Source organism: Prunus dulcis, chromosome 6 (genome assembly GCF_902201215.1).
Source record: "Prunus dulcis chromosome 6, ALMONDv2, whole genome shotgun sequence".
Classification (NCBI taxonomy): domain Eukaryota; kingdom Viridiplantae; phylum Streptophyta; class Magnoliopsida; order Rosales; family Rosaceae; genus Prunus; species Prunus dulcis.
Window position 1 is genome coordinate 20,283,182 of NC_047655.1, and position 23,554 is coordinate 20,306,735.

At 38.0% G+C, this 23,554-nt stretch overlaps 2 protein-coding genes and 2 pseudogenes across 2 annotated transcripts; all 4 read right to left on the reverse strand.

Moving 5' to 3' along the window:
- Nucleotides 1–413: 413 nt before the first annotated feature.
- On the reverse strand, nt 414–2,489 carry LOC117632545 (L-type lectin-domain containing receptor kinase IX.1-like). Its single transcript, XM_034366053.1, has one exon. It carries the CDS (start codon nt 2,487–2,489, stop codon nt 414–416), a length of 2,076 nt encoding a protein of 691 aa, XP_034221944.1.
- Nucleotides 2,490–8,496: 6,007 nt separating this feature from the next.
- Nucleotides 8,497–11,739, reverse strand: LOC117633267 (ABC transporter G family member 17-like). Its single transcript, XM_034366994.1, has 3 exons — nt 11,257–11,739; nt 10,116–10,861; nt 8,497–9,966 (listed from the first exon to the last, which is right to left on the reverse strand). Exons 1-3 carry the CDS (start codon nt 11,737–11,739, stop codon nt 8,967–8,969), a joined length of 2,229 nt encoding a protein of 742 aa, XP_034222885.1. The 3' UTR covers nt 8,497–8,966.
- An 886-nt stretch (nt 11,740–12,625) lies between these two features.
- Nucleotides 12,626–13,477, reverse strand: LOC117633186 (annotated as a pseudogene).
- A 7,704-nt stretch (nt 13,478–21,181) lies between these two features.
- On the reverse strand, nt 21,182–22,528 carry LOC117630440 (annotated as a pseudogene).
- Between the last annotated feature and the right edge of the window lie 1,026 nt (nt 22,529–23,554).

Here is a 23,554-nt window from a genome sequence, read left to right on the forward strand (position 1 = left end):
AAACCTGCAATCAACTTGATGGTGAGAACAAAGTACTTGCAATAAATTATATGAGAACCAATTTCTACCTCCAGTTGTAAAAACTGGTTCTTCAGATATACCTCTCAAGAAAAATAAAAAAACGTCCTTTCAGTAACTCTGTAAAAACGTTTTAAATTAGTAATATTACTATGAGCTTGTACCTGAAACATTAACACAAGTTCAAATTGACCTACACAATATCATGACCCATTCGTTGTAGGTTTATTAATTAACAAGCACATAAAAAAATACACTTGCAAACTAAGTAAGCCAACTCTTTCTATGAAGGAAAACAATAGAAAGCACAAGAATTCTTTCTCTGAACCACGGACAAGAAAGAAACAAAACCAAAAAATATAAGTGAAACAGAAAAAGTTAATTGAGGGATATAGCTACACATCGACTTTGCGTGAATTCAACAGAGCTTTTGAGGAACCTGCTGACTGTGATGAATTATTAGTAGCACAGCTGCTACAAGAACACTGCGTTCCATCTTTAACCGATGATCCGGTGAGGTTAAATGATGTGTAGGAGAACCTACACATACTCAATGGAGGTGCAAAGTACATTGGCACTGGCAACTTTGATGGCAGGCTTGGCATTGGAGCTTCAAAATTGAGAACGTTTATGACTTGCCTAATAGAGGGCCTAACAGTAGGATCAGGATGGCAGCACCATAACCCAACTGCCATCAAGCACTCTATTTGCTGCTCATCAAAATCCCTACACAATCTTTTATCAGCAGCTTCAAGTATTTGGTCTTTTCCGTAGAGATCCCAAACCCACTCCACCAGCCTTACCCTGCTTGGTTCTGCCTTTGCTTCAACTGGCCTCCTTCCACAACTGATTTCTAGGGCAACCACCCCAAAACTATACACATCAGACTCTTTGCTAGCCCTGCCAGTTGTCACACACTCTGGGGCTAGGTACCCCATGGTTCCTGCCAAAACAGTTGTTTGCGACCCCAATTCATGGTCTACAAGCCTTGCAAGCCCAAAATCACCTAGCTTGGCATTGAAGTTTGAATCCAACATCACATTGCTTGACTTGATATCTCTATGCACCACACATTGTTCCCATTCCTCATGAAGATACAAAATGGCAGAGGCCAAACCAAGGGCTATTTTGTACCTTAGTGTCCAAGTTAGGTGGAGTTTCATTCCAAACAGATGGGAATCAAGGCTTCCGTTTGGCATAAGTTCGTAGATGAGAAGGAACTCATTTTGTTCATGACACCAACCAATGAGTTGAACCAAATTTCTGTGCCTCAATCGACTGATGATCCTCACTTCCGCTACATACTCCTTTTTCCCCTGCTTTGATCCTCTAGACACCCTCTTCACAGCCACTTCTGTGTTGGATTCACTTAACAAGCCCTTGTAGACACCTCCAAATCCTCCCTCTCCAAGCTTCCCTCCCTCTGAAAAGTTATTTGTTGCACGACTTAGTTCGCGGTAAGTGAACCTCCGGGGCCCTGTTCCTTTGTCAAACTCATCATCCATAGACATGTCATATGCCTCATCTATCTTGTTAACCCTTTTCCTCCAAGACATGAACCAGAACAGGCCTAATCCACAACTCAAAAGCCCAAAACCCGCTCCTAAACCAATTCCCAACCTTAACCTTTTTTGCGCTTCCTTATTACTGTTGATCTCCAGGGTTGAACTAAATGACCAAGACAGGATGTTATGTATTTCAACCCAATAACCTGTGGCAGCAGAGAAACCAACGCTAACTAGCTCCGGCAACACATCCTTCAAATTAACTATATAAGAGACGCTACAATCTCCAACATTGTACGTTGGATTTTTAGAATAAGTTAGGAAAACAGTCAAATTCCTGGTGGTGGAGTTGTAAGTCACCCATGCATTTGCTACTGATCCATTTTTTATGGTAGTTTTCCATGAAACATTGGCTACTGAGGCAATGGAATTGATATTGATTCCTACATGATCAGGGCTTGGATCCCATTCATTCTTATAACTGTCAAACTCAACAGCAACAATGTTATTTTTGGAGGCGTTTAAAGCAGTCTCAGAGCTAAATAGTGCAAGGTATCCACCAGTTGAATGGTTGGGAATCTCTGATCCAAATGGTGCAAGGAAGAAAGATATGCCGTCGCCATAGTATGTGTCGTTGAGAGCTTTCATGACAAAGGAGAAATGAGTTGTGAAGTCAGTGAGCCTCCCTGTGCTGGAGTCCCAAAGGCGCACTGGTTGAAAGTATGTGGCTCGACCAGCGCTCTCAGTCAAGGGACCATCAACTTGATTCTTTGTGAGTTGGATGACTCCTCGTGATGGAAATGCATCGCCTTGGAAGTTTAAATCCTTCGTATTGGTATTAAAACTGGAGATGTTGAAGGAGAATGACTTACCATTTTTTAGTAATAACAGCAACAGAAAGATGTGAATCAGAAGTGAGGGTAAAGTTTGTGTTTGGAGGTGCAAAAATGGTTTGAAGAAAGCCATGGTTGCAAGGCCTGCACAGAAAGGAAAGCAGGAAGGAAGATGTATGCTTATTTGGATGGAGAGGCCTAGGCAGTTCAACTATATGGTTGTCCTGTTTCAAGACTTGGTTTTATCAACCAAGTCAATTTCATCAAAGGATATTCTTCTCAGCTGTTCTCACTCAAATACTCTACATATACACACACTGCATTCTGATCATATTTGTTTTACCATAAGATATCATTCTTGAATTGTACTTATTAATCACACGCATCATGTAATTAGCTAATATGATCACAAAATACGCGTATCGTGACGGTTGAGTTGCAGGATTTTAGTGTTTTGTCTGTACATTTGGCGGGGAATGTGGAAGCGGATGTTACTAATTAATTTAACCATTGTGATGTTTGGTCGGCTTGCTGGTCTGCTGAGGTATCTAAGATGATAGCTGCTTTTTTTCTTTTTTCCACTTATTGGTCAGGATTAAATTATTTATGATTTCCAGGAATATGACTCTGTATCTTTCATTCTGACTTTTTCAATTGCTCTATCTACCCCAACTCAACAAAACATTATACACAATAATCTGTTTTCTTACGTTAATTTAAACTATGCATTACATCAGGCTTGGAGAATAGCTGAGAATTAAAGTAATGTAAGAATGTGACAAAATTGTGTTTTGATATTTTCTTCCACACCTCAAGAACAACGCCGGCCGCCGTCCTAATTGTGTATTTTCGAAGAGGCTGGATAGGATGGTTGAATTCTAGAAGAAAACAAAACCATCTCCACACCTTAGCCTGCCGAATAAGAAAAGATTTTAGAAACAAAGGTCAGAGTGGTCATATATCCCACAAATCAAATACTTTTCTTTTGGCTGTTTCAAAAATTCTTTCAAATGGTAATATATAGATTTTATACTAAATTTGGCTTTTCCACCCTTCAAACTAATTTTTTCTTACCTGCAACTTATTGTCTTATTTTTCTGCAAATAAAATCCGACTTTTATAAGTAAAACCCGATTACTATGATTTAATTAAGCGAGTTACCTAATTAAATTTAAAATATGATTTATTACAAATTTGACTAATCACATATTAATTCTTTTAAATTTCAAAATATTTGGCACTTCTCTCTTAAGAACCTCGTTACACCATTATATTTGCATGTCTTTCATTTCTGATCGATTGTATCACTACCCAAGATTCCATCTACAAGGAGATGGGTGAGCTACAAGTGTTGGATCTTCTGCTTTGTATAACCTAGTCCTAAGTACTATTAGGACTTTAGGAGGATTTTGGAATCAAAACGATAGTACAAGGGAGTCACCAAAAGGATTGAGCAAGGGCGAGAGAGTAAATAAGACCTAGGATTTAGAAAAGAGCTAAGGGGTTCATCTTGTAACCAAAATTGTTCTCTTTTGACTAGTGAAATTTGTAAGGTTGATTACAAATGGCATTGGCACAAACTGCCGAATCTCGTCAAATTCTTGTATTCTTGTTAATTTTGTTTGTTTGTTTGTGCGGGGTGCTTGTTTATCACTTTTGCCGATTTGTTTGTGTGTGTTCATCGTAGTCCGTAAAGATAATGCGATCTTATCGCTTTTGTACAGCACAGAGAACCATCTACAATATACAAATTAAATGTAGATGAGTTACAATGATATCAGCTTGTCATAGGCATGATAATCACTGATTAGTAATGAGATGGAGTAGCATAAATGTAGTTATAACAAAAATCAATTTGGTCAATAGCTCAGCGGTAGAGCATTTTAACTGTAGATCAAGAGGTCGCCGGTTCAAACCAGTTAGGCCCTTTCCTTTGGTTTTAAAAAAAAATGATATAACTTAGAAAGATATTTTAGTTAATTATCATTGATGTTAAATAGTCTCTGCTTTATAGCTCCAAATTTATATCGAAGGCTGACAACTAGAGCTAATTTTGACAACTATTTCATGGCGACGACTGCTTCTACGTCATAAAACAAAAAAAGAATCCAAAGGGAAAATGAAGCGAATGAGAGGAATGGAGATGCAGGGAGAAGAAAAGGGTTGAAGTAGGAAGGGTAACCGCTGCCCCCAGCTAGGGATTTTTCCTTAGGGTTTTCTCATAGAGCAAACGAAGGGGGGATGAGACTATTCATTATCTTATTAGTATAAGGAATCATGACATGTATACTTACACACAATGAAGTATGAGAAAGAAAGGGAATAATTCTAATTTCTGACTACCCCACGTTTACTAACACATTAGGAATGAAAAAATAATGTGGGTCCTACCTTAAAATCTGTAATCACACACCCTCAAAATAAGGAATCAAAACAATCCCATTCTTATTCTCCCTTACTGCCTTCCAAAGATACCCTTACAACTTTACAATTCTCATTTATGTGATGATTTCATATGGTTAATAAACAACTTGATGGAAATGACTTCTTCCCATACCAATTCCTTACTTCCCCCTTTATTATGAGAAATTATAGAATAGTATGGCCACTGATCAGTGCATAATTGTATTTCATTTTGTACCCTTCTAGCTTATGATTTGGTTATGTTTTTTAGTTAAACTTGTGCTTTTAATCCTCTTTTATCTTTGTTTCAGTGTATTAAGCTTTAGGACTTATGTAATGCATTTTGGAGTCAAGTGAGCCCAAAATTGTGTCTACAGATCAGTCAAATTCACGGATTGGACTGTATGTGCTCAGGAAGAACCAGCTAATGAGCCTTACACCATTAGAAAGATATGGGAGTTTAGTTTATGGAGCATTTTAGTATTCATGATTCCAAGTCTTCTAGAAGAAGTTATGAAAGCTTTGCAGCTTAGGGTGAATTTTGAAAGCATCTGCATTACTGTGCCAAAAAAGATGTTTGAAGGCCTTTCTGATTTTGCCTCGCAATGGGCTACATATGGTTGGAAAGATACGACAAAGAGCTTGAAGGTCCATATTTTTCCATAATTTATTGAGAAGAGGAACGAGCCCAAAATCGGGCTACAAGCAAATTATAGTGCATTGTCATACATGCCCAGTTGACTGCAATAGAAGCTGTTGCCGAAAGTGCTTCTGCTTACTAAGATGGGTCACTTAGCGGTAAAAGTAGGAATGATTCCGTGGATCAAGGACTTTTTCCGCATGAGCTAATTATTTTTGGTGGGGAAGTTAGGTAAAGTTGGTGAAATGGGTGTTGTAGGAGATGAAATACTCAAATCATATTTTTACTTCCCTTAGGCCTATAAATACTGAGATTCTCCAAACTTACAAACACACTCCAAGGAGGGAGCTCTCAAACATCTCTATAGAGCTCCTCTCCCTTCTCTCCCTCAAATTCTCTTAGTTTTTCTTTTAAGTTCTCAATTGTTGTAACAAAACCCTTTTGCTAAATTTTCCTTTATGTTTTTCTTAGTTGTACTTTATTTTTCGTTATCATGTAATTTCTTATTTTAAATTTTTAAGTTTGATTAGTTTCCAAGTTTCAATTACAGTTTTTGTTCTTATTCATTATACTTATAAGTTAATGTGCTTGTTTGAATGATTGATCACTATTAAAACTTGTATGTTAGCTATCTTGGTTGGAATTAAGAGTAGACACCATATGCCTTAATTCGAATTGAACTTTGAATAGGAAGAGCATGTATGGACATTCGACAACATGGATTAGATATATGCTTGGTTGTTTAAAACATTCTTCTATGCTTAATGGATTTCTAATGCTTAATTTAGGTTCGAAAATAAGGATCTAATTAGGGAATTAGGAATACAAGGTTAGGACTAGACACTATTGCTTAATCACACTTTAACTAGAATCAATCCATGAATTTGAATTGAACTTGTTAACTGATTTGCTTGAGTTAGTTCAGATCTGTTTTGTGCAGAGAATTAAATTGAATCACTATATCATCAATTCTTGTGGGAATCAAATTGAATCAATATTACAGTCTCTCATTTCTTACTAGAGTCTCTCAATTCTTGTGGGTCATGCTTGGTTCTTTCTAAAATGACATATGACATATTTTGAATAGAAATATCACCATCGTATTAAAGTCTCTCATTTCTTACTTCACTAATTCCTAGAAAGTAAACATGACCTCGGCTTGCAAAGAGAATTTTGTTTTTTTTGTTTTTAGCCAGAAACGATAACTTGATATTAATCATCAAAATTAATGTTTACATCCTTCTGACGTGATAGAAGCATCCAAAGCAGAGGCAAAGAGTCCAAATTACATGCACTAGAAAACTTAGAAGCATAATTGGCCTTCAAATGAGTAGCTTTTACAAGTGCGAGGAACGAAAGAAAAATAAAATAGAAAAGAACTGCTGAATTCAGATTCGAATGTCATAAAAAATCCCTTCCACACACTGGCATCATCAGGACTGCTGCCCTTTCTGAGAGGATCGATCAAAACCTTTTAATCAGACCCCAGCGCAACCAGTTGCCAACCTTGCTTGCAGGGGAAATTAGAAGCATGACGATCACTGATCTGAAATGAATTGGACAAGCATAATTATTTCAAATGCAATGGGAAGATGCTAAATTATAATGGCATGTTTACTTATAAGTTACAAGTAATGGAAATAAGAATTTTTTGTTTTTATATTTTTATACAAGTGATATTGTAATTAAATCTAATCTAAATTACGAGAAAGAGAATTCGAACTCAAGTGCAGAGTAAATGGAGCATTTGATCTAGTGAACTTGACTAATAACATATATGCATATAATATTTTGCTTTACATAACACACAATGAAAAAATTTCTAGGGTTAGCGGCAATCAATATTAAATTAAATCAACCTATAGGCCCCTTTGTTGCCGACCCTGCCCTATGAACTATGACTCAAGGGCATGTAATATAAATTGGTCAAACCACTTAAACATAAACTATTAAGTTCTAAATCTAGTCCGTTCCCAGCAACGTGTGGGTCGATGTATCCAACAGATTACTGGCATATTCTAAGTATTAAACCTTGTCAGTTGTTCTATATACACATTAGGCCAAAACCTTGACAGGATAACCTCTTTCTCTTGGTTTATTAGACAAATAGTAAGGCAGTTATTTTTTAACATTTTTTCAGTAGTATATAATTTTTTTGAAAGATCTTAGGTTTCAGTGACCAGTGTTGAGTGTTTAATAAAATAAAATAAACTATTGATTTAGAAAATGAAAAAATTAAATTAAATTATTAATCAGTAAATGACTCATGAGAGAGTACGGATAAGGAGTGTGACTAGGTAATTATAATATCAAACCCCAAAAGAGGGTAATATTATAATATATTACTGTGACTTATATACAGAGAGCTTCTATTGAGGGATCTCTCAAATAAGCTTATTTGAGGGATACCCCTTGTAGGTCCCACTCCGGATTGTATTTCACTAATCCAAACCGTCTATTTTGTAGATACTCATTCAAAGATCATCTCTACAAAAAATCACTTGAATCAGATATCATTTGACCACTCAATTGAGTTATTGAAATTTTAGTATTTTCTTGAAGCACCGTGTTCATTGATTTTGTAAGACACAATTGGATGTCGAAACGGGTTCCGATTTGTCTAATTTTTTGTAAGGATTATCTATGAATGAAGACCTAAAAAATAGATTGTTTGGATCATTGGGAAAAAAATTGTATGGTACCCTAAAGGGCGTCCCTCAAATAAAATTATTTGAGGGATCCCTCAATAGAAGGGGACTATATATATATAATTATTCTATGATCCTGATGTCCGCATGTTATTATCGTGCGGATGCCATTGTAAACAAGAAGGAAAGCAGGGAGGGATAGTAGAAAATATATGACGTCCGCACGATAATAATATCCGGACGTCTACATAGGAGAATTTCTGTATATATATACAGCTTCCGTTGAGAGATTTCTCAAATAATCTTATTTGAAGGATATAGGGCCCATTTTGCATCTAATCCAAACTCAAAACTTGCTCAACCAAAGGGGCAAACTCTTCTTGGGAGGTCTAGAAATTAAAAAATTTGAAGGGGTTCTTCCCTGTGACCAACTTTTGCATGTCTATTTTGCAAATATTCACTCAAAGATCATCTCCACAAAAAATCACTTGAATCCGATATCATTTGACCACTCAATTAAATTATCGAAATTTACGTACTTTTTTGAATCACCGTATTCATTGATTTTGTTGATCTCAATTAGATGCCTTAATGATTTTCAATTTACATAATGTTTTGCAAGGATGATCCATGAATGAAAAATTAAAAAATTGATGGTTTGGATCGTTGAAAAAATTTCGTAGGAAAAACCAAAAATCAACTGTTTTCAGTTGTTACTGATCCACATGGTTTCTTTAATTGTTAACAAATATGCTACACGCAATATCAATTTCCTGCAGCTATAAACATGATTTGATAGATTTAAAACAAAAGAAGCTAGCAACAGAAATTAAAAGTTCAATTTGACAAACTATAAATTTGAAAAGGAAATTGATCAACATGATGACCACTCTCTTGAATTCCCTCTGCGAGTTTTACTCTACGTCCTTTGGTTCTTGGACGCGAAACGAATGACTAAGTAAAACAAAATCCTATATAGAACAGTCATGCCCAACATTATGAACACCTTCTCCCACTTCTTTGATCCAGAAAGAGTGTGGGGTTTGCCATAACTGATGCGTAGACCTTCCAAGATGTTGAAACCAGTTATGTTGGTGCCATCGGTGTTGTTTCCGAACGTGTCGTTGGTTTGATATTGGTTGATAATAAGCCCTTCGTATGGATATGTCATGGTGGAGACATGGTTCATCCATTTCCAACCTTCGGGGATGTCATGGCTGTTCAAGAAGTAGCCACAGAACAAGAAGAAGAGGGCAGTGAAGGCAATGACTGCGGCATAGCCCAAGATGTAATTAGGCACAACTGAGCTGACAAACACCACAAATGAATTGGTGGAGAGAAGAGAGACATAGAGAACCACCAAGAAGTATAGGAAGGGTCCTCTAAGCCCCAAAGCAAACCAAACAATGCCTGCATAGACACTTGCTTGCAATGCAAGAAAGGGGAGGTATGTGATTAGGCCTGCAATTGTGTATGAGGAGGCTCTGTAGGCATTGTGGGCAGTCTCGCGGACAAAGATGAAGCGCTCTTGGATGAAGGCGGGTACAGCATCATTGGATGAGAAGAAGAAAAGGCAGACAGTGAAGATGAAGAAACTGAGGCGATTAGTGATGCCTTGACTGTTTTGTGGTGGGTTTTTGAACATGGTGGCCATCAAGAATCCCATGAATGTGAGGACCACTAGTCTTGAGAGGAAGAGCTCAGGCGTGCGCCTGATGTTGATGAAGTTTCGCCTCATTAGGATCCAAGTCTCGGGGAAGAAGGAGTTGGCGAATTTGGGGCCAAGGTGGTGGTATGATTTGGTGTTTGGACCAATATCTGGGGTCAGATAATCATTTTCATTCACCGTGTAGTCACTGCTGTGGGGTGTTGGTGTGCTTGGAAGAATCTCACTTGAATAGTTGTAGCCAGGGGATGCACTGCAAAAGAGTACCATGTCATTTTGTTTAATCATAAGAGCTCTGATACCATGTTAGATAACTATCAGACCCCGAAACTCAATTGATCAGTTAAGGAATAAATCAAAATATGTATATATATATATATATGGATTATGATTATTATTTACCTCATGGGGCTTTGCATCTTTTGGTCTGCGCGTTGCCTTGAAGGGGTAAAGCTGTGCAGTTTTTGCATAACTCCACTACGGGTAGGAGTCCATGACCTTGAATTAGTATTATAAGGACTTCTCACACTGTGATCAAAATCATTGGTTATATGTGTGCTGGCTTGTAACGGCAAGCGCTTTCCAGACCTTCCTTTGTCCTCATGGCCTTCACCATGATGCCCATGCCCACAATGGCGCGGTGGTGTGGGGGTTGGGAGAATAGTCGCAAATGAGATGTCCCCGTCAACTAAGAGAGGGGGTTTTATACCAGTACGTGCAAATTCGGCTAGTGCCTCGACCCCAAGTTCAGACTGATCATATTGCTGAATCACGTCAATGAGGTACTCAATAGGACTCTCTTCCTTGTGTACTTTGCGCCCCATACGACCAAGGTGGATGGCCACATCTTTTGGTGATCCTTGGTACATGAGCTGCCCTCGAGCTAGGATGATCAGATGGTCCAGAAGCAATTGAATTCTGGATGAGGGTTGGTGAATGGTGAGGATCACAGTGCTTCCAGAACGTGCAATGTGGTGCACCTTTTCAATGACACTATGAGCACTGGTGGAGTCTAGGCCGGAAGTTGGTTCGTCAAGGAAGAGGAGTGATGGTCCATGGATGATGTCCACACCAATCGAAACTCTGCGACGCTCTCCACCTGAAACTCCTCGGGTTCCCTCATCGCCTATGATGGTGTTTCGAGCAGACTGCAAAAAAAAGAATGAAAAATATATATATCATACGTATTACTTTAGTAGATGAAAGTGGCCATTTGAAGGTAAAGAAATACATTCAAATTACATATGCGCAAAAATAATATGTAGAATTAAGGAAGAACTCTTAATCATGTTGATTCTTGACTGAACGGTATGTATGGCAAAAACACTTTATGTAACATATATATAACAGTCTCACATAATGTTACACCGTTAGATTGCCAATTCGAACTATTAATATTCAAGCGGATTCTTGTTAAAATATGCCATCTAGATTGATATATAACAAGCCGGCAACAAAACATTACTAATATACATAGTTCATACAAATATATCCACATATATAGAACCAATATATATACATGGATAGAATATAAATCACTTACAGATAATCCAAGCTGTTGAATCAGCTTTTCGACTCGCTGCTTTTTATCAGTAACTGAAACTGGACCCAACCTCAAATCAGCAGCAAACATGAAAGTCTCATAAACTGTAAGAGCTGGAAACAGCCTATCATCCTGCATAATATAAGCTGAAGTCCTTTTAATCAAGCTTGGGTTCATTTCCTTGCCATCCACGGACACTTTGCCCCGAAGACTCCCACTTGCTATTCTCCCTGCCAATCCATCCAAGAAGGTAGACTTCCCAGCTCCACTAGGACCCATCACAGCTGTGATGCACCCTTTTGGTGCAAACCCTGTGATCTTGTGCAATAAGTCCACCTCATGCTTGAACCATTTCCCCTCCTCATTCTTGCTTTTCTTTGTCACGGTGTACGTAAGGGCGGAAAATTCAAGCCCCCTTGTGAAAATCGCCGGCTTCCCTATGTCAATCACCATGTCACGCCGACGATCATTGCTACGAGCCATACCAAAATATCAAAGTAACTAGTGATATGGGATGTTTGTCCCCAAAGTTGATGTGCGCATACAGAGGGAAAGGTTGGGGCACTTAAAAGTTTTTCCTTTTTTGTTTTCTTTTTTATTCTGTTAGGGGTCTCCCAAGTTCAGGGTGAAGTACAGATGGGGAATTAAAAGAGGCAAGAACTTGAACATAAAGGGCTCCTACAGCTGGTGTATGGCACATTAAGGAGTGAATTCCAAAGTTATGAGGAGGCTGTCCTCTTTGATAAATCCGTTTTTACTCAGTTTCAATCGAAAAATTGGAAGAAAATGCATTCCTTGCTTTTCATCGTTTGGTTTTGGCATTAGTGTTTGTAAAGTAATGCAAGTGTATGACAAAATTGTGCTTTGGTATTTTGTCGATGTGTATTTTAGAAGAGACTGTATTGTATGGTTAAATTCTCAAAGAAAACCAAACCATCTTCTTCCCAGCCTGCCGAATTAGAAATGATTTGAGAAGCAAGGGTCAAGGTGGCCATATTTCCCACATTTCTTTTGGCCGTAATATCAAAACACTTGAGAATTTTTACGGCTGTTCCAAATTCTTTCTTAATGATTATATAGACTTTTTTTTCAACTTCTGCACCTATAGAAAATACTCATATTGGTAAATTACTCAAATGGTCCTCAAATTTATACTCGATTTATATTTTGGTCCCTAAATTAAATTATTAGTCCAAATTGTACATAAACTCTATTTTAATCGCCCATTTGATCCAACCGTTACATTTTCTATTAAATGTAACCAAATTTTAAGCGCAAATACGAATTTTCATAATTAACAAATAAAATAGGGTTAAAATAAATACAAAATTAGAAAATAATTGAAGAAAAAGAGAAAGAAAAAAAAGTGTTTGGTCCCTTTGACGTCTCTTCCTCTTCCAATAGAACCCATTTCTCTGGAGAACTCCAACACCCCCATTCTCAAATTGCCTCCCATTATTAATCCCATATGAGTGAACCCCTCCTCCAATCCTCTCTCCCTCATCCCCACCACTAGTAAACAAAGACCCATTTCTTGAGCCTGGCAAGCTGTATCCATGTGGCAAGGACTGAAGCAATTCCTTGAACAATGGTAGCTGTGGAGGCAGGTTCAAATGGAAAAGTGGGTCATAGAGAACCGAACTCGCTGTCCCTGTCGGGGTGTCAATCCCACCATGGACATCTCCGAGGAACCCCAAAGAGTTTGGAAAATTCGAGCTTTTAGGGTTGGGGTTTGTGAAGGTAATGGACAAGTTTTGGAGAACAGAGAAGGGTGAGCATCTAGGTAAGCTGAAAAGGTTGAAAGGGTCAGGTGTAGGTGGGTATGCACCATTAGCACCATCTTGCAATTGTTGCTGCATCTGATCATGGACACCATGATATTGTCCCAATTGGTTTGTTGCTCAAAGGAAACCAAATGGCTGCTGTTGTTGTTCTGGTCAGTATTGGTGCTGTATGCATTGAACCCAAGTTCATTTTGGAGCTCAATTTCCATGGCAGCATGATGATCTTGTTGATGAGGGTAGGAGAGCTCTTCTATGGAGAGTCTCAAGTTTTCTGCAACAGCAAAGCTGTTGTTGTTGTTGTTGTGGGTTTCTGAGGGAGAAGGCATGAGAACTTGTGGTGGAGGTGGCGGGGGAAGAGGGTTGAGGTTGAGGACACTTTTTGCTGATTATGGCATGGAGTTTTGGTCAAAGTTGTAGCCTACTGTATCTTCATACATTTTTGGACCAGTCTTTAATTTGTCTTCTGGAGCCTTTTGCCTTTTATGGGTCTGTTTTGTCTTTATGCAGCATTTCCACATAAATGGGGGCCTGGGATGAAGGGTGGTTGTTGGATGGGTTTGGGTGGAGAGTGGTTGTGGGATGGGTTTGGGGGTTGGAGCTTGAGGGTGGTGGCCATGGGGGAATGGGGAGAGAGAGACAGAGACAGAGAGACAGGGAGAGTTTTTATTTATTTTTTAGTATTTATTTATTTTTAACGTACGAAATGACCAATTTACCCTCACATTTAACAGCAACATTGACAGAATGTAACGGTTGGATCAAATGGGCAATTAAAATAGAGTTTATGTACCATTTGGACTAATAATTTAATTTATATTGACCAAAATGTAAATCGAGTACAAGTTTGAGGACCATTTGAGTAATTTACCCATACTCATATAGTGTCTTTACTAATCGTAATTGAAATCAAAATAAGGAGTTGGACTCCGATTACAAATTACTTGTGCGTTTACTTCACATTAAGGAATTAAGATGTAAGTGGTTGCCCACACAAAATCAAGAATTCAACTCCTGATTTTTAAGGAATTGTATTCTTCGGTGAGAGGTGATATTATGATTCCTAGAAACCAACTCAACAGGAATTCATATTTTTCTACCCATTGTATCATCACCTCCCCCGATTCCAGATAGTTTAATAAACAACTTCAATAGAATTCGGATTGTGACTCCTCCTCACCAAATTATAGATTAGTAAACATGTCAATAATATTGTGAATATGCCCAAAAGCTCTTATTATTGGGTTAACCGTTTTATTAGTCCCTGAACTTAGACCTGATTTCCATTTGAGTCCCTCAATTTCCAAAATCGTTCCCATGGTCCATTAACTTCACTTTTGTTAGGACAAATGGTCCTGCCGTCAATTTTGTTAACTTTTTCTGTTAAATGTAGGGGTAAAATGGTATTTTTATATTAAGAACAAAAAAATGAATAAAAAATTATATCTTTAAAATAACAATAAAATCAAATCAAACAAAAAACCAACAAAAAAAATTTGTGGGGAGTAGAAATCGGGATGGAGGGGGAGAGAAAGAGAGCTTAATTTTAATTTTTTAGTTTTTAGTTTTTAAATTTTTTAGTCATATTTTAATCAATTTAATACAAAAATATCATTTTGCCCCTGCATTTAATAGAAAAGTTAATAAAATTGACGACATGACTATTTGTCCTAACGTAACTGAAATTGAAGGACCACGGGAACGATTTTAAAAATTGAAGGACTCAAATGCAAATCGGGTCTAAATTAAGAGATGTTGGGGTCTTTTTTCTCCCGGCAGCTGTAAATGGGCTGGGCTGCCAGAAAAAGGGAAATCACTGAAATTACCCCCTGTGCTGGAGTTCAAAAATTAAGCCCCAAAAGCACTTCGGAAAGGCAGCAAAACCTTAGGAAGTGTTCTGGTTACCTTCACCAATGAAAACGAGGGCTGCTTACAGGTGTTTTGTGCTTGCTTTCAGATAAGATTTTGGCTTAGCATGAAGAGCTTGTGGCATGGGAGCAGGGTCAGCATGAGTTGAGCACCAAAGAGGAAAATAAGGCTTCTTAAGGAGAAATGTGAGTGTTTAAAATGAGGGAAACCAGATTTGCAGGGTGATCTTGGCTGAAAGGAGGTAAAAGATGAACATCGCTTCTTCCGGCAGCTTGACAGATTCTGAAAATAATCTGTCAAGCAAAGCAGAACGAAGAAGAAGGGTGAATAAGGTTACTGGATTTTGCTAGTAAGAGAGGAAGCTTGCTCTCTCAGCCTGGGTTGGTTTTTGCTAGGTGGAGGGGACCTCCTTTTATAGTTGCGGGAAACTATCCTTTCCCAAGAAACCCTGATGGTTTCTTCCCAATCTTGGCAAACCTTCCCATCCCTTTTTCCTCTCCTCTCTTGACTTTCCTATCTGGGTGAGATTTCCCCTTATCTATTTGCACAAAATCAGGAGTTTTGGAGCTCAAGACCCCCTTTCCCGCGGCTGCTTCAGTAGGAAGCTCCACTCTTGGCTACCTTTTTCCTTCTCTTTCCTGGGGCAGCACTAATAAAGGAAAACAACTGGGAGTATATGCTGGTTTGAAAGGGTACTCCCCTTCCTGACAACTTATATGCTAATATCCCTTGGTCTCTCTGGTGTTTTGTTTTGGAACTTGATCCATTCCCATGTGCTGGCATTTTCCAGCAGCCCTGTTTAGTGATCCTGCAAACCTCTTCTACGTGGTTTCTATTTTTCTAGCAAAGGGCTGAGGCTTTTGTGGCTTATTGTGAAATTTTGTATGGGCTAAGGTACTTCATTAAATAAGTGGGCTATTTAAACATTGGGCTTTTGGTTGGGCTATCCTTTGACTAGGCTAATTTTGGTTGAGTTATTTTCCCCTTTTTGCTCACCCATATATTTGGGCCTAAGAAATGGGCTTGGGTCCCGAGGCTCCCAAGCAACCCGGAACCTCCATTTCTCGTCCCATCAATGGGCCTCATGACGACCTATTACCATCCATACCACAACCCACTCAAGCAAGCCCCGGGCATTTTGAGTGGCTTGGGCCCACTTAGGCTTGTAGTGTGTTTGGGTGTGAAACAACGATTTCATGCTTGGCATGGCATGTCGCTTGGCGTGCTTTAATTTTTTTTTATCATCCTTGATGTTTAATTTTGGCATGGGCTCGTAGAGCTAGCATGGTGAATCAGCATGGCGCATGAATTCCAATTCGCATGTGGCAAGTTTTCGAGTACCTCTTTTTTTTTTATGCCTTTTCTTAATAAAATGGCGTTTCGGGCTGGTAATTTATTTGGGCCCAATCATGAATTTTTTGGGTCTCAACAAGGGACTAATAAAACGATTAACCCCTTACTATTTGTCATATCTATAAAGAAAAAGAAAATTAGGGTAAATTACTCAAATAGTCCTCAAACTTATACTCGATTTACATTTTGGTCCCTCAATTAAATTATTCGTTCAAATGGTCCATCAACTCTATATTATTCGCTCCATTGGTCCTACCGTTACATTCTATTAATATTTTCGTTAAATATGAGGGCAAATTGGTCATTATTTACCCTAAAATTAGGTTAAATCTAATAGAAAATTAGACAGTAGAACCACTGGAGCGAATAATATAGATGTATTATATTGATGAAATTCAAAGAAATAGCAACATTTGATTTTTTTTAACACTTGAGGGGTTTTGAATATTATTTGAGTAGAGGAAAACATCCGGAATAAAAAGTATACCTTAGAGCACTTCCACCCATTTGTCATGGCAAAGGGTAAGGGCAAGACAAAGGCTATTACTATTCATGTAAATAGTGGCAGCCCTAGCAAAAGATTTGTGGTGTTTCCACTCATTACCATGGCAACCTAATGGCAATAATTATTCACATGAGATGTAAGGAGATGAATTTATATAGAGTTTTGGTGTAGGAAGTGAAGAATATGACTAAGTATTTATTTAAAAAAATTCTGAAATTTTTAGTTTATTTTTTCGTCGTTGTTGACATCAGCAAACCCAGGCTATTCTTGCCTTTGGGCCTGCTCAGGCTTATAGAGCCCACCAGCTGCCCTGGCTGCATTTGCCCGCTGAAAACTACTTCTTGGGCCTAAGCTGGGGGTATCAGCTGGAACTGCTCTTGGAAGAGGCCTTGTTAAATTCTTGTTGGGCCATCTACACAGAGCGTATGGGCTAGGGGTGCAAATTACATCAATTAGACAATGGGCCTGTTAGCAAAACCCTAATAAAGTGGTGAGCTATATGCTTTGGCTTGGGTTGCATGGGTAGATTTGGCAAATTCGCTGGGAGACCTATCCCTTGTGTTCTCAGAAGGGTTTTACTTTAGTAATGGCTAAGGGCATGCTCAAGTCAAGGATATTCTTTAGAGTCTTTTATTTCCAAGACTTGATTTATGGATTTGTCACTGGTTCACCACATCAACATGTACTTGGGGTGTATCGTTCCACTTAAAGATCACCACATGTCCATTTTTTCGAAACTTTCCCTTCTCTCCAAACATGTGCTTTGTTCTCCCAAAAAAAAACCATGTCCTTCAAGATTTATTCTTTGAATCTTATTTGAGTTTTGTTATTTACAGCAAACATCCCACAACATAGACAGATACATGGAGATGACATAACTAGTTTCACAGTAAATCTTATACAGTATGTTTTGATACATATAAACAATCATGTATCTCATATATAAAAAATAAAAAAAAACATAATTGTTAGAGTGCCCTTTGAAACATTGTTCAATTCTCACTTTATCCTCTAAAAGTTAAAGTGACCCATTTTGTCCTCTTGACCAAGATTTGATATTCCACATTACCCCTACCGTTAAGTTTGATGACGTGATAGGGATATTTTAGTAATTTTGTACACTTAGGTTTTTTAATTACTTAAAAAAATTAAAATATAAAATTGAAAATAAAATATATTTTAGAAAGGAAAAATAACCCAACCCATCACTTCTCCCCCTATCGCACCAAATCCTCCCCTTCCTTCTCTGTCCTTGTAACCCCCCACGCACCAGAAACCTAAGGCTTCCCCCAACCCAACCTCCTCCCTGTGCAGAACTTGGAAAGCCATCACCACCACCACCACTCCCTGCGCAGAACCCAGAACCTATTCCTCCACATCTCCTTCCCCACCCACCACCCCCCCAACCTGCAACCCACCCCTTCCCTGCGCAGAACCCAAAAACCCACCCCTCGGCAAAAATCAAAACAACCCATCCATCCCAAAAATCGAAACAACAACCCTTCCTCTGTTTTTGCTACCCCACTCCCACAGAACCCCAACCCCCATACCCATTAATCAGCTTTCAAGTTTCATGCCTCCCATCCCAAAACAACGAAGAGAGAGAGAGAGAGTTGGGCTGCCAATTATCTCCATCTAGAAGAATAGAGTTATTTTGGAAACAAAATTTTTGTTATTCCCAGAAAAATAGCAAGGAGCCCCTCTTTGGTACATTCATGTATATATTGAAATGCGTTTGCTACAGTTGTTCTTAGTACATGCATTTGTATTTCTTAATGCTGTGACTTTTGACAGGATAATCTCTCCGCTGTTGATACTCAACTTGCAATCTTGTAAACTATTTTGGGCAAATGGTTCTTGGGGGTTCTGGTGTCGGTCAGATCACCGTGTATCCTATCCTCATGAGGGAGAGAGAGATCAATTTTTTAAAGTTTTAAATTGAGTGATGCTACACTTACCGAATTTTTATATGTCACATCAATTAAATTAATGAAGTGTATTTTAATTAAGATAATTAAAAAAATAAATACTGGAATAAATCATTAATATATATATATTAAATAATTTTAATTTATGCAGTTGTCCACCTCGGCTGTCACATAAGATGGTATATGGATGTGGTATATAAATGTGATAAGAGTAGCATTATTCTTTTAATTTTTATATTTGTATTTTAATTTTTTAAAGTAATTATTTTTTTATTATTTTTTTTATCCATGATGGAGGTGGGCTTCACTTTGCCACATTACCCCTCTCAAATTTGTGAATAAAAAATTTAGGTGCACAAAATTACTAAAACACTCCTGTCACGTCATCAAACTTAACAGATTTTTGGATGGAATTGACAGTAGAGGGCACTATGGAACATCAAACCTTGGTCAAGAGGGCAAAGTGTGTCACTTTAACTTCGAGGTGATAAAGTGAGAATTGCCCATTGTTTCAAGGTGCACTATAACAATTAAACCTTTAAAAAAAACACAAAGATAACTGTATACAACTTTTACTGATTGAACATGATCTTTGATACAGAGTTCAACGAATCAACGGCCCTCTTGAAGGCTTGTAGTACTTGTCTCTTCGCCGGAGCTGACTGATAAGTGGTGTAGGAACATGCTAATCTGGAACAGGCATCTTTGGTGAAAGACTTGGAAATGCTGCCTCAAAGTTAAGAGTTTGAATTGCTTGCCTTATGGAAGGCCTTAGATTTTGACATAACTAGTTTCACAGTAAATCTTATACAGTATGTTTTGATACATATAAACAATCATGTATCTCATATATAAAAAATAAAAAAAAAACATAATTGCTAGAGTACCCTTTGAAACATTGTTCAATTCTCACTTTATCCTCTAAAAGTTCAAGTGACCCACTTTGTCCTCTTGACCAAGATTTGATGTTCCACATTACCCCTACTGTTAAGTTTGATGACGTGACAGGGGTATTTTAGTAATTTTGTACACTTAGGTTTTTTAATTACTTAAAAAAATTAAAATATAAAATTGAAAATAAAATAGATTTTAGAAAGGAAAAATAACCCAACCCATCCCTTCTCCCCCAATCGCACCAAATCCTCCCCTTCCTTCTCTGTCCTTGTAACCCCCCACGCACCAGAAACCTAAGGCTTCCCCCAACCCAACCTTCTCCTGTGCAGAGAACTTGGAAAGCCATCACCACTCCTGCGCAGAACAGAACTATTCCTCCACATCTCTTCCACCACCACACCCACCCCCCCCCCCCCAACCTGCAACCCACCCCTTCCCAAAATAGTTTACAAGATTGCAAGTTGAGTATCAACAGCGGAGAGATTATCCTGTCAAAAGTCACAGCATTAAGAAATACAAATGCATGTACTAAGAACAACTGTAGCAAACGCATTTCAATATATACATGAATGTACCAAAGAGGGGCTCCTTGCTATTTTTCAGGGAATAACAAAAATTTTGTTTCCAAAATAACTCTATTCTTCTAGATGGAGATAATTGGCAGCCCAACTCTCTCTCTCTCTCTCTCTCTCTCTCTCTCTCTCTCTTCGTTGTTTTGGGATGGGAGGCAAGAAACTTGAAAGCTGATTAAGGGGTATGGGGGTTGGGGTTCTGTGGGAGTGGGGTAGCAAAAACAGAGGAAGGGTTGTTGTTTCGATTTTTGGGATGGATGCCATCGAGCGTACCTAGTCCTCCGTTGGCTAGTTTCATTCTGAATGTTTATTTCTTAAAGGATTCTCTATTTTATTCTACAATCCTCCCTTTGCCTGACCCTTGGATATTTGATATCGGTCAGATCACCGTGTATCCTATCCTCATGAGGGAGAGAGAGATCAATTTTTTAAAGTTTTAAATTGAGTAATGCTACAATTACCACATTTTTATATGTCATATCAATTAAATCAATGAAGTATATTTTAATTAAGATAATTAGAAAAATAAACACTGGAATAAATCATTAAAAAAATAAAATATTCAATAATTTTAATTTATGCTGTTGTCCATCTTGACTGTCATATAAGATGGTATATGGATGTGGTAAGAGTAGCATTATTCTTTTAAATTTTATATTTGTATTTTAATTTTTTAAAGTAATTACTTTTTTATTAATTTTTTTTATCCATGATGGAGGTGGGCTTCACTTTGCCACATTACCCACTCAAATTTGTGAATAAAAAATTTAGGTGCACAAAATTACTAAAACACCCCTGCCACGTCATCAAACTTAACAGATTTTTGGATTGAATTGACAGTAGAGGGCACTATGGAACATCAAACTTTGGTCAAGAGGGCAAAGTGTGTCACTTTAACTTCCAGGTGGTAAAATGAGAATTGCCCATTATTTCAAGGTGCACTATAGCAATTAAGCCTAAAAAAAAACACAAAGATAACTGTATACAAATTTTACTGATTGAACATGATCTTTGATACAGAGTTCAACGAATCAACGACCCTTTTGAAGGCTTGTAGTACTTGTCTCTTCGCCGGAGCTGACTGATAAGTGGTGTAGGAACATGATAATCTGGAACAGGCATCTTTGGTGAAAGACTTGGGAATAATGCCTCAAAGTTAAGAATTTGAATTGCTTGCCTTATGGAAGGCCTTAGATTTTGATCCGGGTGAGCACACCACAGTCCAACAATCATCAAACACTCTACTTGTTTCTCATCATGCTCCAAATCCAGCTTCTCATCCATAGCCAATACAAGCATTCCTTGTCCATAAAGATCCCAAACCCACTCTACTAATCCCAATTCAGAGTCTTTTCCAATAAAGTCCGTTGCCTTTTTTCCAGTAGCAATTTCCAAGGCAACAACCCCAAAGCTAGGGGTGGGTACGGTTCGGATTTAACCGGTTTTTGCCTCAAATTAAAATCGATTCGGTATTATTTATCTGGTTTAATTCGGTTCGGTTTTAATAAAAAATTTTCAAAAACTATCCTGTTCAGGTTGAACCGATTTTAGTTCTGGTTCGGTTTGAACCGAATTATAAAATTTATTTTTTTAAAATTTATTTTTTAATACAATTCTCAACTGAAATATTATTATTTTACTTGAAAATTAACAAATTATTCAATTTCATATAAAAATAAATATTAAAGTTAAAAAAGAGAGATATTTTGAAATTGAACTTGGATAAATATTAGTGTTTTTTTGTTTGTGAAATTAAAAATATAGCATTAAATATAAATATTATTAAAATTATATATATTTTTAATTTGACAGGTTTGGTTCGGTCTGGTCCGGTTTTTGAAGACATGGAACCGGATCCAAAACCGGTCCGGTTCGGTTTCTGACTTTTTGATCAACTCAGTTTTTTTTCGATTTTGGTTTAGTGTGGTTCGGCTCGGATTTCCGGTTCGCTAGTTTGAATGCCCACCCCTACCTAAAGCTATAAACATCTGACGCTTTTCGGGCTCTGCCTGTGATTCAATACTTTGGAGCCAAGTAACCAAGTGTTCCAACCAATCCAATTGTTTGAGGACGTAGCACATGGTTCATTAGTCGCGCTAACCCGAAGTCACCAAGCTTGACATTGAAGCTAGAATCTAGCATGACATTGCTTGATTTAACATCCCTGTGCACCACACATTGCTCCCACTCTTCATGAAGATAAAGCAAAGCATAAGCCATCCCTAGAGATATCTTGTATCTCACGGCCCAGGATAGTACAGCAGGCCTTTTCCCAAAAAGATGAGAATCAAGGCTACCATTTGGCATGAACTCATAGACAAGTAGGAACTGACCTTCATCATGGCACCATCCTATGAGTTGCACTAAATTTCGGTGTCATAAGAGGCATAGGGAACTCCGTGTGTGTCAACAATGAACTTGAAATGGGTTGTGAAGTCAGTGAGCTTCCTAGTATTATAGTCCCAGAGTGGCACTCTCTCAGCATAGGTGGCCCACCCAACTCTGCATGAATCATCGGTTTTGTTGATCAATTCAATTTTTCCAGCAGAAGGTACTGCATCTCCCTGGTAGAGTATGGATGGTGGTGTCATTTGGATGGAAACGGGGAATTTGGAAATAAATTGAATGAGATAAAGGAAGAACAAAGAGGGAGAAAGAGGATGCTGATAGGTAGAGATGGTATGGCCATCTGAAGGAGATAGAGACAGAGAGCAGAGCAGTTAATTGGAGGCCAAATTCTTGGTAAGTTACGTTATGAATTTGTCAGGCCAACAATTGCTTATAATTTGGTGATGATCCAGGTTTTCAACCACCGGCATTAATTTATACATTGAGTAATAGTTCCACTGAAAAGGAGTTTTATGCCTGAAAATATAGACAGAGACTTGATAGAGCTTGTCAATGCCTGAATATGATTAAATATTTGCTTGTTTCAAGTTCCAAATGACCCTTCATATACATTTATGGTCCAACGTGCTGCATTACAATGAGCATGTCCGCCAGGTCGAAACTTAATTCAATGGTTTAGGTAAGATACATATATTGTCAGTGGAGGGAGACGTGCCAAAGCAATATATATGAAGACTTCATATCATTGGCCTGCTTCAAAGTGTATAAACAGATAAATTATCTCTTTTTATGAAGCTGACCTTTAGCTTCAACTAAGGTGAAGCCGTGCCATTCTTGGCTAACAGATGATACCATTATTGAGGGTTGTTTTTCTGCTATTTTGCTGGTGTTGATATTTTATTCATTTAGCAATGAGAAAACGGGATGCGGTCAACTTGCTGTTTATGTTATGGTTTCATATAGTTGAGCTGTTTATTATTATTATTATTATTTTATATAAGGGATATTGGTTGAGGGAGGAATCGAACCTAGGACCTCGGGTGCAGA

Coding starts and splice junctions, on each gene's coding strand:
- LOC117632545 (XM_034366053.1), bottom strand. CDS start 2,489: ATGGCTTTCTTCAAACCATTTTTGCACCTCCAAACACAAACTTTACCC.
- LOC117633267 (XM_034366994.1), bottom strand. CDS start 11,739: ATGGCTCGTAGCAATGATCGTCGGCGTGACATGGTGATTGACATAGGG. Junction 10,862..11,256: donor TTCAACAGCTTGGATTATCT/GTAAGTGATTTA, acceptor TTTTTTTTGCAG/TCTGCTCGAAACACCATCAT. Junction 9,967..10,115: donor AAGATGCAAAGCCCCATGAG/GTAAATAATAAT, acceptor ACTCTTTTGCAG/TGCATCCCCTGGCTACAACT.